At 31.2% G+C, this 14881-nt stretch overlaps 1 protein-coding gene across 1 annotated transcript; it reads right to left on the bottom strand.

Moving 5' to 3' along the window:
• Window positions 1–1882: 1882 nt before the first annotated feature.
• LOC102620978 (NADH dehydrogenase [ubiquinone] 1 alpha subcomplex subunit 13-B) lies at window positions 1883–5517 on the bottom strand. Its single transcript, XM_006492089.4, has 3 exons — window positions 5153–5517; window positions 2552–2623; window positions 1883–2408 (listed from the first exon to the last, which is right to left on the bottom strand). Exons 1-3 carry the CDS (start codon window positions 5365–5367, stop codon window positions 2264–2266), a joined length of 432 nt encoding a protein of 143 aa, XP_006492152.1. The 5' UTR covers window positions 5368–5517; the 3' UTR covers window positions 1883–2263.
• Window positions 5518–14881: the final 9364 nt, after the last annotated feature.

The following is a 14881-nucleotide window of genomic DNA, read 5'->3' as shown; positions in this document are numbered from 1 at the left end:
AAATTTATCTCTACACCTATTTAAAAAATGAATTCATTATTAAAAATTAAAAATTTATAAATTTCAAAACTACCTTTCACTAATCACTTTCTCTCTACTCACAATTGCATAATCTCTCTCTACTCTCACAGTCAGCACATTAACTCTCAATTTCATTCTCTTTTGGACTAATTTTTTTTCTTTCTTTTTTAGTACATCATAATCTCTATTTCATGCTTTCCACATAAAATCAATTTTTTTTCTTAAATCATAATATCTATTTCATACTTTCCATATACTAGAAATTTTTGCCTTCATATTCACTAGCTTTTATGATCGGTAAAGATTAATTTCTTTATATTCATTAACTTTTATGCTTGGTAAAAATTTGTTGATGTTTATTTTTTTAATGATGGGGTTTGCTCCTTTTAGTTTATGATATGAAACTAATTACTTGTAGTTAAAATAAAATATATGATGGAATTGATGAGAATTAAGGAACAAAGAATGAAAAGAGAAAAATAGTTAATTAAGTAATTTCATGAAAAAATATTTTAATAATATAATTCCTAATTAAAAAGATGATATAGAGAGGAAATTAGTTGGTTCAAATAGCCTCACCTTTTTAATAAAAAAATTTATTACAAAACTACCCTCATGTGAATTACTATTAAAGAAAATTTATCATAATCCAGTATTACATAACTATTTTGAACTCACATATAACACAATCATTATTTAATACATAATTCTTATGTCTTAAACCGTACAATAAAATATTTGTATCCAATATTCTTCTTCTTTTTCTTCTTCTTATTACAAATGTGTTTTTGTGTTTTGAGTAAATAAAGTAATTAATTTAAGAGTGAGGTTATTTACACTCCAAAAAATTATTCTAAACTTTCTTTTATAAAATACCAAATAGGTCCTCACTTCTTGTAAATTAATATTTTTATTTACTCTATACACTCAATAAAATGTTATAAACAGTTAAAAAATTTCTCTAAGCACTTTCCTTTATTGAAATTTAATTTTTTGGTTACAAAATTAATTTCGCCAACAAATAAAGAGTGAACAACAACAAAACCAAATGGGCATAAAAGAAACACCAAATAATTAAGGTAATATCTTGTTACAAACTCAAGATCTAAATAGCTCATTTGGACAGAGAACAAGCTGCTAGTTCTCTGTCTATGATGTGAATCGAAGTAAAATATCAACAAGTTAAATTGAATAAACTAATTTTGGGGGGAAGAACCAAAAATTTGTTCTCTGTGAATTTCAATATAAAGATTTCAGAGAAAGAAAGTTGGGTCCTTACGAGGCAAAGGGCATAGAAAAAACACCAAATGATTGAAGTGAAAAATTAACTATTCTTTATGTTGTAAATTAGGAAATTAAAAGGATCACACATATTTTATTGATGTTAAAATCTTCAGACATACTAAGTTGCTCCTTGGTACCTATTTGTTCAAGGTGTTGGGAAGAAAAAATTTAGAATTTAACTGTAAAAACGTTCAATGTTGATTTGAGTGCGCTAAATAAGCATTTAAAATAATATTGTCATATTTACTCAAAATAAAATGTCTTTTACAGTAATTTACATTTTAAGTATTTTTGTCAAAAACTTTTTTATAAAATTTCAGGGTTCAAAATGGTTTCAGAGGATTATTACCTTAATTTAAATAGCTAAATAAAGATTTCTTTTAGAATTTTAAAGAGCGTTCAAAGTAAAACTTTTTTTTTTAACATTAGTATAGGAGTATATGGGGTGTTCCAATTAATTTTTTAAGAACAAATAACCCTATCATTCTAATAACTATCAACATTATGTCAAGCAAATACATAATAAATAAGCAGATACAGAACAAAAATTATAATTAGAGAACTTCATCATTTGAAGTAAGGAATGAAAAGCCACACCATCAAAGTAGGTATGCTTCGTTAAGATTGAGTAATTATGCGCTCAAGGGCAAGAACAGAACTAATCAACTGAAACATCAATCTATGAATGAATCTTTACTATTTTCCAAAGCTGACCTTGGCATCCGTTCTCTATCTAGCCATATCATTTCTCTTCCTTCCAAGTCACAAATTTTAAGTTGACTGAGAAAGCAGAGAGAGACAATCATGCCAAGGGTGCAAAACAAAAAACTACTGCATTTTGAATACATGTAAAGTAGTTTTCCAATACAATTTTATTTCATAAAAGGAAAATACACCAAGAAATACCAGAAATTTTCATGAACATCGGTATCAGGCCAACAGTTGAAAGCACATGCCATCACCAGACTTCAGGACGAAGTTCACCAGATGCTGGAGGCATCCATCTCCCGGAGTTGTAGACATTTTCACCGACTTTCCAGCCAGGCACATCCTTCATTACTTCAGCTTCATACTCGAGATACTTCTTCCACTCTTTGACAAATCTAGACAAGGACCAACACGGAAAAGATAAGCCATGTTTTTGCGGCTAATTTATTGTTGTTGTTTGGGGGGGGGGGGGGGGGGGGGGGGGGTTTGGTTTGTTGTGGTAAGGATAAGAAACAAGAAGAAAAGGTTAGTTGTTCACCTTTCATCTTCTTCAGCTTGGAGCATAGGCAATATTGCCCTGCGTGCGGCATACTTTTCTTCTTTAAGAGCCCTGCAGCATAAAAGCAAGTTGTATTATCATAGTTTCAACATGAACACAGTAAAACTGCATCAGAAAGAATATTAATAACCGAACCATCAAAACAGTGAAATAAATAGCATCAAAATTCATACTTTCAACTACTATGACCTGCCCTCCTGCTTCCATTGCAACGGGCAAAATCAAGGAGACAATCTAAAGATATCACTTGAAACAATAAAATACTAAAGTACATATCCCTTATGTACATAATGCATGGCACTTGCCCTCCATGCCTCTTATACAGAGACTTAAAACTCCCAGCTTATAAGTATAATGCATTTCATGATTGAAAAAATCTCCATATTCCCCTTCTAATATGTCACCCAGTATACAAGAAAGAAATACGATGAAGGAGAAGCTTTCGGAGCTCTGAAAGCTAAAATTATCATCTTGCAATAGTAAATAATATAAAAAATCTATGGGTTCATACTGTACATATACATATAAGCAACATTTTCGTGTATAAAAGTGAAAGTTAATTAAAAATGAAACAACGAGAGATTAAGAGCATATCATCACAGAATAGCCAGCTACGTCAGTTACCTTAACTGATTTGCAAAAGAACAACTTTGTCTATGCAAACCATGATTTATCCTACAATGATTTGGAAAAGAACAATTTTGTTCGTCTATGCAAGCCATGATAGGTATTCTCAATTGATTTGCTAAAGAACTTATTCTATTTTCAAGATAAAAGCTCCAACCATGCATGCTTAGACTACCTGACAAACTCGGAAAAAAATCAATTATGTCCACCATATAAAAACTTTTTGCAGTTAATCTCTTAGATGATTGGCTCAGAGCATGCACACGTGCAAAGTTGAAACCCGCTTTTCTTGTAAGATGAATTAGGGATAAATTCAACGAGAAACACAATGAAAACTTATTTTTGTATCATTACAGGATGAGATACAATATCCGAGACTGTTGTGAGCAAAATGCTAACAAAGAAGAAGTTGCATACTCAAAACCATAAATTCTGATATATGCTACCTCACAGTAAATCAACCGATTCATATGAATTTTGACAACTGAATACCTGCTTGAACTACAGCAAATGAGAATACACTGTCTTTCATCAAAAAGTCTCTCACACCAGGTAGATGCAGCATCATTATATGTTTAGACTCTCTATGTGATTTATCAAGAGCTTAGTGGTTCAGTGGCACGTCAAGGAGCTGTAGAAAGAAGTGACTATGACAGTGAAAAGAGTATAATGACATTGCAACCCCCATAGCTTGGGAAAATTGACACTTCAACCACCTCATGGAGCAAAATAACTGACTGCCATACCCCAAATGTAAGTTTTTGCCATCTTCATCTACTATTTAAGGATAAAAGGTATCTATACATCTTCTTCTGTAACATGTTGCATACATCAAAACCTTGACAGCTAGACATGTAATCTATCCAACCAAACAATAACACTTAGTGCATGAGTACACAAAATGGTTAGTTCGATTCTTTCCCATCTTCTTTCTTCCCAAGTTTTTCTTTTTTTAAATCCTAGCATTCTTTAATGCAGATTAAATGTTTTGTAGCATTCTCTTTAACATCCAAAACTCTGATTCGTGATCAAGTATCAAATTTTTAACATCCTACAGATCTCTCTTTTTCCCTACAGACATCCTCCAAACCCAAGAAATCCAAAATCCAAGGAAGAACATTCAGGCTTCTGAAAGCTGTTGTCTCAGAATAAGGCCATTTGTTACCTTCATCGTGAAAACCAAGAAAGACCTTGTCAATTTCCTGAAACTATGGGGTTTTTTTCAATGTCACTTACATTAATGAAAAAGATTACTTCTAGAAGAAACCTGATTCGTCATGGACATGCGGAAGAATTCATACCAATAGAAATAATTGTTATTCGACATGAACCTACATCAAAATTTGATAACTTCAATAATTTCATTCACTACAGAGATACAACTAATGATCCATTAGCAAAATCGAGGCCTTAATTCAGTGAGAAAATTCTCATTCAACAACCTAAACATATCTTGATCTACTAATATATCCCTCCAAGTGTTATCTTCCTCGTACTGAGATTATGCTTTTTCATAAAAATAGCATTCCCAATTAAAGCTTCACTACACCTTGAGTCATTTGTGTTTCAACATGATTAACATCCATCATCACAGAAAGGTTAAATCCTCCACAGCACCCATGGTTGTCAGACTAAACAAATACGAGAAACCGTGTACACATTTCTTATTTACTGAAGCCATGGACAAGCTCCAAAATATTTCAAAAACTCAAATAAAACCCAGAAATTATAATTGCCCACTTTTACTTATTTAAACAAATGAATAGATAAGTTTATAATTTCTATGGTTATACCCTCCTAGCCATAAAATTTCAAAACTTTTAATCTTAATTTACAAAAACAACAAAACCCCATTTGCCCTAAGCTAACAATACAAACAAATCTTAACAGAAACTGATAATAAGTAAAAAATAATAATATGGATGATTTTGTTTATTTATTTATTTTGGATACCTGCGGATCTTGTTGCCTTTGCCAACCTGATACATGCCATAAGAGAAAGCACCAAAGGCTGCAAGAAAGAGGGCCATGGCGCTGGGGCCCTTGGTGGGGATCCGACGGGCATATCGGACCGGGGCGAACCCGCCCGGCGGGGGCCCGTCTTGTAGGACGGGCATGTCCTTCACGCTGGCCATTCCTGGCTTCTTTCTAATCATTGCCTCCGTCATCTTCACTGATTTTCAGATGCTTCCAATTCCTATTCTTCTTCTTTTGCCCCTTTTTGTTAGGTTTCCGGAGTTATTTTTTGAAGATGTAGATACAGAGGGAGGACAGTCGCAGTACCCAAATGGGAGTGGGGCACGTGGTTGAATTGTGTGAAGTCGGGGGTTTGCGGGTGGGTCACTGACAGGTGTTTTTATCATATACCTTTGGATTTTTTTTTATAATTTTCTTAAACAAAATTCCCGAGGAAAAAACTCTTCAAGACCCCAATTTTTATTTTATTATTTTTAATATCACTTGCTTTGGTGAGTCATTCTTTGCATTTTGCAATGATTTATAAACAAAGAATGGAAAAGAAAATTGATAAGATTATGGATATTTTTAGCTTAATTATTGATATGGTAAAAAATTATACCTCACCTGTCGGACTATCCGCTGATAAAATCATCAAATTTTAGAGTATTAATAATTATGAGGTTAATTTGATTACAAATTAAAAACTTATTAAAACCTACAATACCTTTTTAATTTCTAAAAATACACTTCTAATTTGGTGATATCATTGGACTCACGCTCATGGGTGATTTCTCAATATATGGTCTAATAATTAGAAGATTTCTAAACTATTATTTTGTGGACATTTGGAGTGCACCTAACAGATATTCGAACGTAATATATTTGTAGATATTACAACAATCCAAACAAAAATTGCCGAAACCTAAAAAATTTTATTTCTGAGATTTATTTAGTTTTGTAATTATTGTTAATAGGGTTATAAAGGGTATTTGCGTATGTCTTAGAACATATTTTTATTGAACTTTAGAGCGTCTAACGTTGATGGCAATTCAAAGTTCAGAGTTAGACATTTGCGATATGTTTGGCTAGACGCATTAAATTGGACTGTACTGAATTGTATTCTATTGTATTCTATTGTATTATATTATTATGTAATAATTTTAATATAGTACTATATTCGGTGTAAGATGAACTATAATATATATTTATAATATTTTTATATTATAAATAAATAACACTGGTCTTAAATATTTATTAAAAAATGAAATATTATCGGCAACCACTATTGGCCAACACCAACCATCACAAAAAAATTATAAATATTTTTCATTTAAGTCAGGTTTAGTATCATTGGAATTCTCGTCTCTGGCTTTCAATAATGGTACCAATATCTCTAGCACTGGAGCTTCTTTCTACCACATATTTTTTTATCAAATTTTTAGATTTTAAAATTTTAACTATAGATCTATGACGAATAGAAGCTTTCTTATCAAATATATTGATACGATTGTGTAGAGCTCGTAATGAGGATTTTGAAAATATTATATCAACTAATATCGAAAAAGAGGCAGCCGATGGTCGGTGACGGTGAACACGACTATTGGTGGTTGGACGAAAGCACAAGAGGTGAAGGACTTATTAGAAATAATGATTAAATATTAGTTAGTTAATTACAATAAATGAATTTCTTAAATATTATTTGATTAAATAAAATAAATAAAGAAAATGACAAGACCTGTTTAAACTTAAAAGGGGTAAGCAGATTTGATTAACCAAGCTGAAATACAAGTTATGCAACCCAAGAGGGAGGTGAATTGAGTTTTTAAAACTTAAACTAAGCAAACCACACAACAATTCAATTTAATACCTTAATAAATTCGAAAACAATAAGTTCAATAACACACAATAATAAATGAGTAAGGGAAGAGAAAACAAACACAATGATTTTTGCGTGGTTCGGCAATCCCCGCTTACGTCCACGCCTCCAAACAACCCAAGTTTGAGGATTTCACTATCCAAACCTTCCAAGGCTTCAAAAGCTTACAATTGACTTTCAAGGTGTCAATGAACCTTTACAACAAAGAGATTATCTCTCAATCTCTTCACTCAAGTGTCTCACACACTTAAACACTCACAATTAAGATGAGGAATTGAAGATTATAATAAAAACTCTATTAAAGAGTAGATATACAAATTGAAGAACAAAGATGATTTAATGAATAACGATTTGCGAATTGAGAGCTCAAGATATGTTGTGTGTTTTTTTGTTTTTGTTTGCTTGGATTACCAAAAATGAATTGGATTTAAGTTTATATAGTTTGAGCCCAAAAAATAGCCGTTATGTGTTTTCTGATGATAACCGGCTTGCCGCTTTCGGAATCCAGTTAGCTGCTTTTATGTTACCGTTACAACAAAAATTTGAATTTCAAAACATGCGGCATGCCGCTTACGATATCTGGATAGTCGTTTATACTCCAGAAGCTTACTGCCCAAAATCTAGATAGCCGCTTGCTACAATAACTGCTACAGTGAAATATTTTCTGAAATTACAATTGTTATAAAACTATATTATAGCCCAAAACGTTATAAAAGTTTTCAAATAGGTCCACTTTCAGAATTTCTAAATAATACTTTGTCAATCCTAAAACTTTTTGAAATTATGATATGGCCCAAAATATTTTGAAACTTTTCAAATAAGTCTTTCTCCAAAATTTCAAGTAATACTTGTTGATTTCAAAGTTTTCAAAACTCTTTCAATTAAACTATAAACTTGAAAAACAACCAATTTCATAAAATCATTTTTCCATTAAATATAAACATTTATAATGTGAAAATAATGATTTATTTAAAATGTATAGAAAATAATTTGAGCTTAAAAGATTAATCATTCTTAATCTTGTTTATTATCATCAAAATCAACATTATGAAAACATATATGTTAACAATCTCCCCCTTTTTGGTGATGACAAACATTTCATGTATTTAAAGAATGATTCCACAAATTGCTCCCCCTAAATATAATCTTCTCTTACAATTTGCCAATTAACTAAATTAACAAATTTAAATACATGCATTTTTCCCCCTTCATCATAAAAAAGAAAACTTAATTGGTAAAGAAAAAGAGTAGCAAATTTTTACAAATTTAAAAATATGTATTCTTCTCCCCCTTCATCATCAAAAAGAAAACTTAAAGAAAAAGAATAAGAGTAGCAAATTTGTTACCCATGTTGTCCAAGTAGAAATTTTGATAGAATCTCCCCCTAACAACAAGCATCACCTCAAAAACAAGTTTAGTAATAGTACTCTCAAATTATTATAAATCATGATACAAGTCAACTAAATACACAAATCATCACACTAAAATATCATGAACCATTATTTCATCAATTACCAAGTCAACAACTCATACCATAAAATTATCATATAAAACAACCATGTAATCAAATCATCACATATCCCAAAATCATCACCATAATCACATATCAATCATCAAAACAATACTCAAAGTGCATATTATTCTCCTTCTTTTGACAATATCGAAATTATATATTACTTTGTCTCCCCCTTTGGACAACAAAAATGTTCAAAATGCATATTATCTAAAATAATATTATATGCTCTCCTTAAATATATGACCAATTTAAAATTTTAACTAAAATGATTTTATCCAAAAATATATCATATTTATCTCCCCCTTCATCGTAAAAAGGAAAGATAGATAGATGCAATCGAAACAAGATCATTAAAAATAATTTGATGAAGATATTACCCATTTTGTACGAGCAAAAATTTCGACAGAGTTTCTCCTTAAAAATGACCAAATCCTCAAATACACAACATGTTTAAAAATACTTCTATATAAGTTTAAACAATTATAACAAATCAACAACTCCATCAATTCATCAAGCAACGCACATATAATCATCAATCATCAAAATCATCAAGAAATCAAATCATCCCAAGTTCATGCCGAATTTTTGAAACTTACTCTTCGTAAAAAGGTTTTGATTTGTTTACCAAATTGGCATACATATTATCAACTATACAAGCTCCATAATTACTAATCACATTAAAAATTAAACTCATTTAGGATCTAATGTGACATTTCAATATAACTTAAAATAAAAAAATCATATGCTTAAGAATCTCAAAGTAGATGTATTTCTCCCTTACATCTCATATCTCCCTCTTTATCATCAAAAAGAGTAAAAAGCTTCCCCTATCAATCATCAAAATCTCAAGATAAGCACATTAGTTCCACATTATCCAAATATAAAACATCCAAATATCAAACAATAATCATCATCTATCCACAATGAAAGCAACAATACATATGAAAATATAAGTGCATAATATAATAGAAAACTATGGTAAAATCCATAAGGAGAGCACACTATGGAAATGGTAATTTGAAATACTCAAAATGCACAAATTCGAATTTTCAAGATATTGAGTAAAATGGATAATTTTAAATCAATTAAAATGATTTTAGAGATGCGATGTATGATGTTGATTAAAAAGAAATGGTGGATTTTAAAGAGAGAGAGAAAATTAGTTGACGAATGATGAATGACCAAATCCGGTTTGTTGGATTTCACTAACCGGTTAGCCGGTTAGTGTCCAATGAGGAGAGAAACGAATTCGGTTTAGTGGATAGAAGAACCAGCTTTCCGATTTTGAGGTATAAAAGAAGCTTTGCAAATCCGGCTTTCCGGATTTCATAACCGGATGACCGGTTGTTGTCCAGAAATAAAACTCTCTCAAACGGCTTATTGTTTTTCCTAATTCGGTTATCTGAAATTCAACCCGAGAGCAACCAAAGCCAATCTGGCTTTCCGTTTGCTGAATCCGGTTATCCAGATTAATCTAGAGAATAATCAATAAGAGAAATAGTTTTTCGGTTGATAGGAAGCAGTATGCCGATTAATACTTGGAAATCATTTTAACTCTTATTGAGTTTTGATAAGCTCTTAAACTTGTATTATACACACCATTTTATTTTTGGCTTAAAAATTGATCAATTTTTTAAAACATTTAACTTTTCAATAAGCCAATTAGTGCATGAAACATATATGCATACAAGACCAAACATATGAAATCATATCAAACAATGATGTCAATTTCATAAATGAATGATGATATAACACAATTAACAGCATATGAATTCACACATATATAAGAGATGGACAATGATGATAGACAATTAAGAAGATGAAATCAAAGATCATACAATCATCAAAATCAAACAAAGGCATCATGATAAATCACTCAATGTTATACACAATGATAATTCCATCATGTAAACATACAAGCATACTTTCGCAAATTCATTTATCATGATTTATTCAACAAAATTAATATGGCAAGAATTGTTACCAAAACAATTAAATCATCTTGCCTCATCTTTTTTTCCTAAATCATACTCAAGTGATTATTCTGACAAGCTTTCATCAAGGAACTCTCTACCATTACTTGATTGTGGTATCTACAAAGAAAACATTCACGTTGTGCCCTTTGGTACCCAAATACTCTTGGATCCTTGAGTGTTAGCAATGGTTTCTTTTGGAACCCAAACACATTTTACTCCATAATATACTTTTCTTTTAATAGGACAACCAAGTTTCATGTGACCGTTTTGATTAAAATAATGACATACAACTTGATTGTTAATAGATGTACTCTTCACAAAGTAGTTCTTATAATACTTTTATTTCAAATTTGGCTTATAACCAAGTCCTCCTTTATCAAACACACATTTTTATGAATTAATCAAGTTATCCAACATCTTTTGTCTATTTGTAAATTTTAAAACAATCTCATTTAACTTATTGCTCTTCTTCTTAAGCATTTCATTTTCCTTTTTCAAGTCATCTATGTGATATTCTAGATGCTCATATGAAGTGCTAGGTTTCTCATTTGATAATGCAACTCTATCATGCAATGTTTTATTCTCTAGTTCTAAGCATGTAATCTTTGCACATAGAGATTCATTTTCATTTTTGAGCTCTACCATTTTCTTTTTAAGACATGCATTCTTTTTACCAATTTTCATCCACTTATCATGCAATTCTTTAAAAGTATCATGTAATTCATCATAAGTAGAAAGATCATTTACCTCATCAAGTTCATCATCCGATTAATCTCTAATTGCCATGAGAGCTAGATTTGTCATTTCTTGATGCTTATCATCATCACTTGTTTCATCATCGCTATCATCCCATGTGGCTACCATTACTTTCTTCTTGACCTTGTTGAGAAAAGGGTATTTCGATCTTAGATGGCCAGGTTTCTTGCACTTATAACATTTGATTACTTTATTTTTCTCCTTTTGGTTCTTGAGGTCTTTAAATTTTCTTCGCTCACCAGATTTCTTAAAAAAATTTCTAAATCTCCTAACCAACATATCCATCTCCTCCTCATCTAGCTCGCTTTCCTTATCACTCTCATGTTTCGAGGTTCTGAGAGCAATGTTTTTCTTCTTCTCCTCATTGCCTCTTTCAGCTGTCAAGTCTTCCTTATAAGAAATAAGAGAATCAATTAAATCATCAATAGGTAAGATATTTAAATTTTTGGCTTGCTCAATATCAGTCCTTTTTGGTCTCCATTCCTTAAGTAGCGATCTAATGATTTTCTTAACTTTCTCGCTATTTGAAAAGGACTTTTCTAGGGCTCCTAGAATGTTCACTATGTCCGTAAATCTAGCATACATAGAATATACATTCTCATTTTGTTCCATTTGGAACAATTCATATTGGCGAGTGTACCTACTAATTTTAGATTCTTTCACTTAATTCGTGTCTTCATAAACAACTTCAAATTTGTGCCAAATTTCATTAGCACTTTCACAACTAGATACTCTATGAAACTCTTTCTTATCTAGTGTACAAAACAATGCATTCATAACTTTGGAATTTAGAGAAACTTTTCTCTTTTCTAATTTATTCCATTCCCGTGAAGGTTTTGGAATATCTTCTTTGACTTCATTTTTAGTCAAATGCATAAATAGATCATCATAAATAACTTCCCAAATTTCATAATCTAGTGCTTGTAAATAAATTCTTATCTTAGTTTTTCAATATGGGTAGGCATTATCGTCAAAGAACGGTGGTCTAATTGTGGACTGTCCTTCCCTTAAGGTTGAGTCATTATGGTTTGTCATGAATCTTTAACTCTAGACGGTTAAGTCTACACAAGAGCACCTCGCTCTGACACCAAATGAAATACAAGTTATGCAGCCCAAAAGGGGGTGAATTGAGTTTTTAAAACTTAAGCTAAGCAAACCACACAATAATTCAATCTAATGCCTTAATAAATTCAAAAACAATAAGGTCAATAAAGCACAATAATAAATGAGTAAGGGAAGAGAAAATAAACACAAGAATTTTTACGTGGTTCGGCAATCCCCGCCTACGTCTACACCTCCAAGCAACCCAAGCTTGAGGATTTCATTATCCAAGCCCTCCAAGGCTTCAAAAGCTTACAATTGACTTTCAAGGTGTCAATGAACCTTTACAACAAAGAGATTATCTCTCAATCTCTTCACTCAAGTGTTTCACACACTTAAACACTCACAATTAAGATGAGGAATTGAAGATTGCAATAAAAATCTCTATTAAAGAGTAGATATACAAATTGAAGAATAAAGATGATTAAATGAATAATGATTTGCGAATTGAGAGCTCAAGATATGTTGTGTGCTTTTTGTTTTTGCTCGCTTGGATTACCAAAAATGAATTGAATTTGAGTTTATATAATTTGAGCCCAAAAACTAGTTGTTATGTGTTTTCTGATGATAAACGGCTTGCCGCTTTCGGAATTCGGTTAGCCTCTTTTATGTTACCGTTACAGCAAAAATTTGAATTTCAGAACAACTGGCATGCCACTTACGATATCCGGATAGCCATTTATGCTCCAGAAGCTTACTGCTCAAAATCCAGATAACCGCTTATCATATCCAGTTAGCCGCTTGCTACAGTAGCTGCTACAGTGAAATATTTTTTGAAATTAAGTTTAACCCCAAAACTTTATAAAACTATATTATGGCCCAAAATGTTATGAACATTTTCAAATAGGTCCAATTTCAGAATTTCTAAATAATGCTTTGTCAATCCTAAAACATTTTGAAATTATGATATGGCCTAAAATACTTTGAAACTGTTCAAATAAGTCCTCCAAAATTTCAAGCAATATTTGTTAATTTCAAAGTTTTCAAAACTCTTTCAATTAAACCATAAACTTGAAAAACAACTAATTTCATAAAATCATTTTTTCATTAAATATAAACTTTTATAATGTGAAAATAATGATTTATTTAAAATGTATAAAAAAATAATTTGAGGTTAAAAGATTAATCATTCTTAATATTATTTGTTATCATCAAAATCAATATTATAGAAACATATATGTTAACACAAGCAAATCTGGTCAAAATGAAGCGGTTCATATTTGACATAGACATATCTTAAATTAGTCAGCACAAAATGGACAGCACAAACCCGACTAAACCAAGCTGCCAAACATGCCATTCACGTCTTTTTATTGAGGGCTCGTTGTCATAGGCCGCTCAAATTTGCCACTAACAGAGGTTAAATTAGCGCACATTGGTTTGCTCAATAAAAGTCCACCCAAAGGCGGGATCTACTTAGCAATGGGTCGCATCATATAATTAGTGAGTCGTGATGCGCTTAGCAGGCGGACAAGCCAATATCACAAGCCAAAGTGAGCAAGCCCAACCCGATTTCTAGAATTCTCTACACATCTCTACAACTTGTATTGTCTAGACAATTACACACTTATGTATATCTAAACCTCTCTAGAACCTAGGAGATATTTAGGCAACTTGCAGCACTTGTCTATAACCATATAGATCTAGAAGCCCCTCTATAAATAGGGGTAGGCACCAACCATTTTACTCAGCACTAAACACCTCACCACACACAACACTGAGCAACTCAAGTATTCTTGTAAACTTTCTTATATTCTCTTTTGCGAAGCAATAAAATTATGTTTAACCATATTGTTCTTTCTTCTCTTTAACCTTTCCGCAATTATCTTGTTTGGCTAGCTTGATAAGTCCAATAAACTTACTTATCAACTTTTGTGCTAGAAGTTGTTTAAGTGTCGGACGGGATGCTGTGCAAAAAACGCATCATGTGACATCGTGCTTACTTGAGTAGGGCTAAATTTGGCCCGGTTTGTAGTTGGGTTATGAAGGGCTATCAGTAATAGACCTACAATTGGGCTAGACCAGGCTGTAACCCAATTTAGTTCAAAAAAATCATTTAAACCCCTTATGTTTTGATTACTTTTATATAATGATAGAGCTTTTATTTTATTTTCATATATATCCCTAATTTAGTTACCCTTACATTTTCATTAATTTTTTATAACAATAGAGTTTTTATTTTATTTTCAAATATGTCCTTAATTTAATTATTTTTTTTCTAATTGAAATTAATGACTTATTTTATAAAATGATTAAATTGTATATTTATTGAATAGATTGAAAACATTAGGGGTCTAAAATGTTTTATTTTTAAAATTTAATTAAAAAATATGTCAATGTAATATAACATTGTCACTAGTATTAAAAGTACAAAAAGAACATATAGCAATAATTATTAACATTTCCATAAAATTTTCTCTGAATTTTGAGATTTTATTTATTAGTTACATTAACTAAGAGGACAAATTAGAAAATAAAATTTGAGTATTTTGACTAGA

Source organism: Citrus sinensis, chromosome 9 (assembly GCF_022201045.2).
Source record: "Citrus sinensis cultivar Valencia sweet orange chromosome 9, DVS_A1.0, whole genome shotgun sequence".
Lineage (NCBI taxonomy): Eukaryota > Viridiplantae > Streptophyta > Magnoliopsida > Sapindales > Rutaceae > Citrus > Citrus sinensis.
Note: the sequence above shows the minus strand (reverse complement) of the source record. Positions and strands in the feature narration are given on the sequence as shown.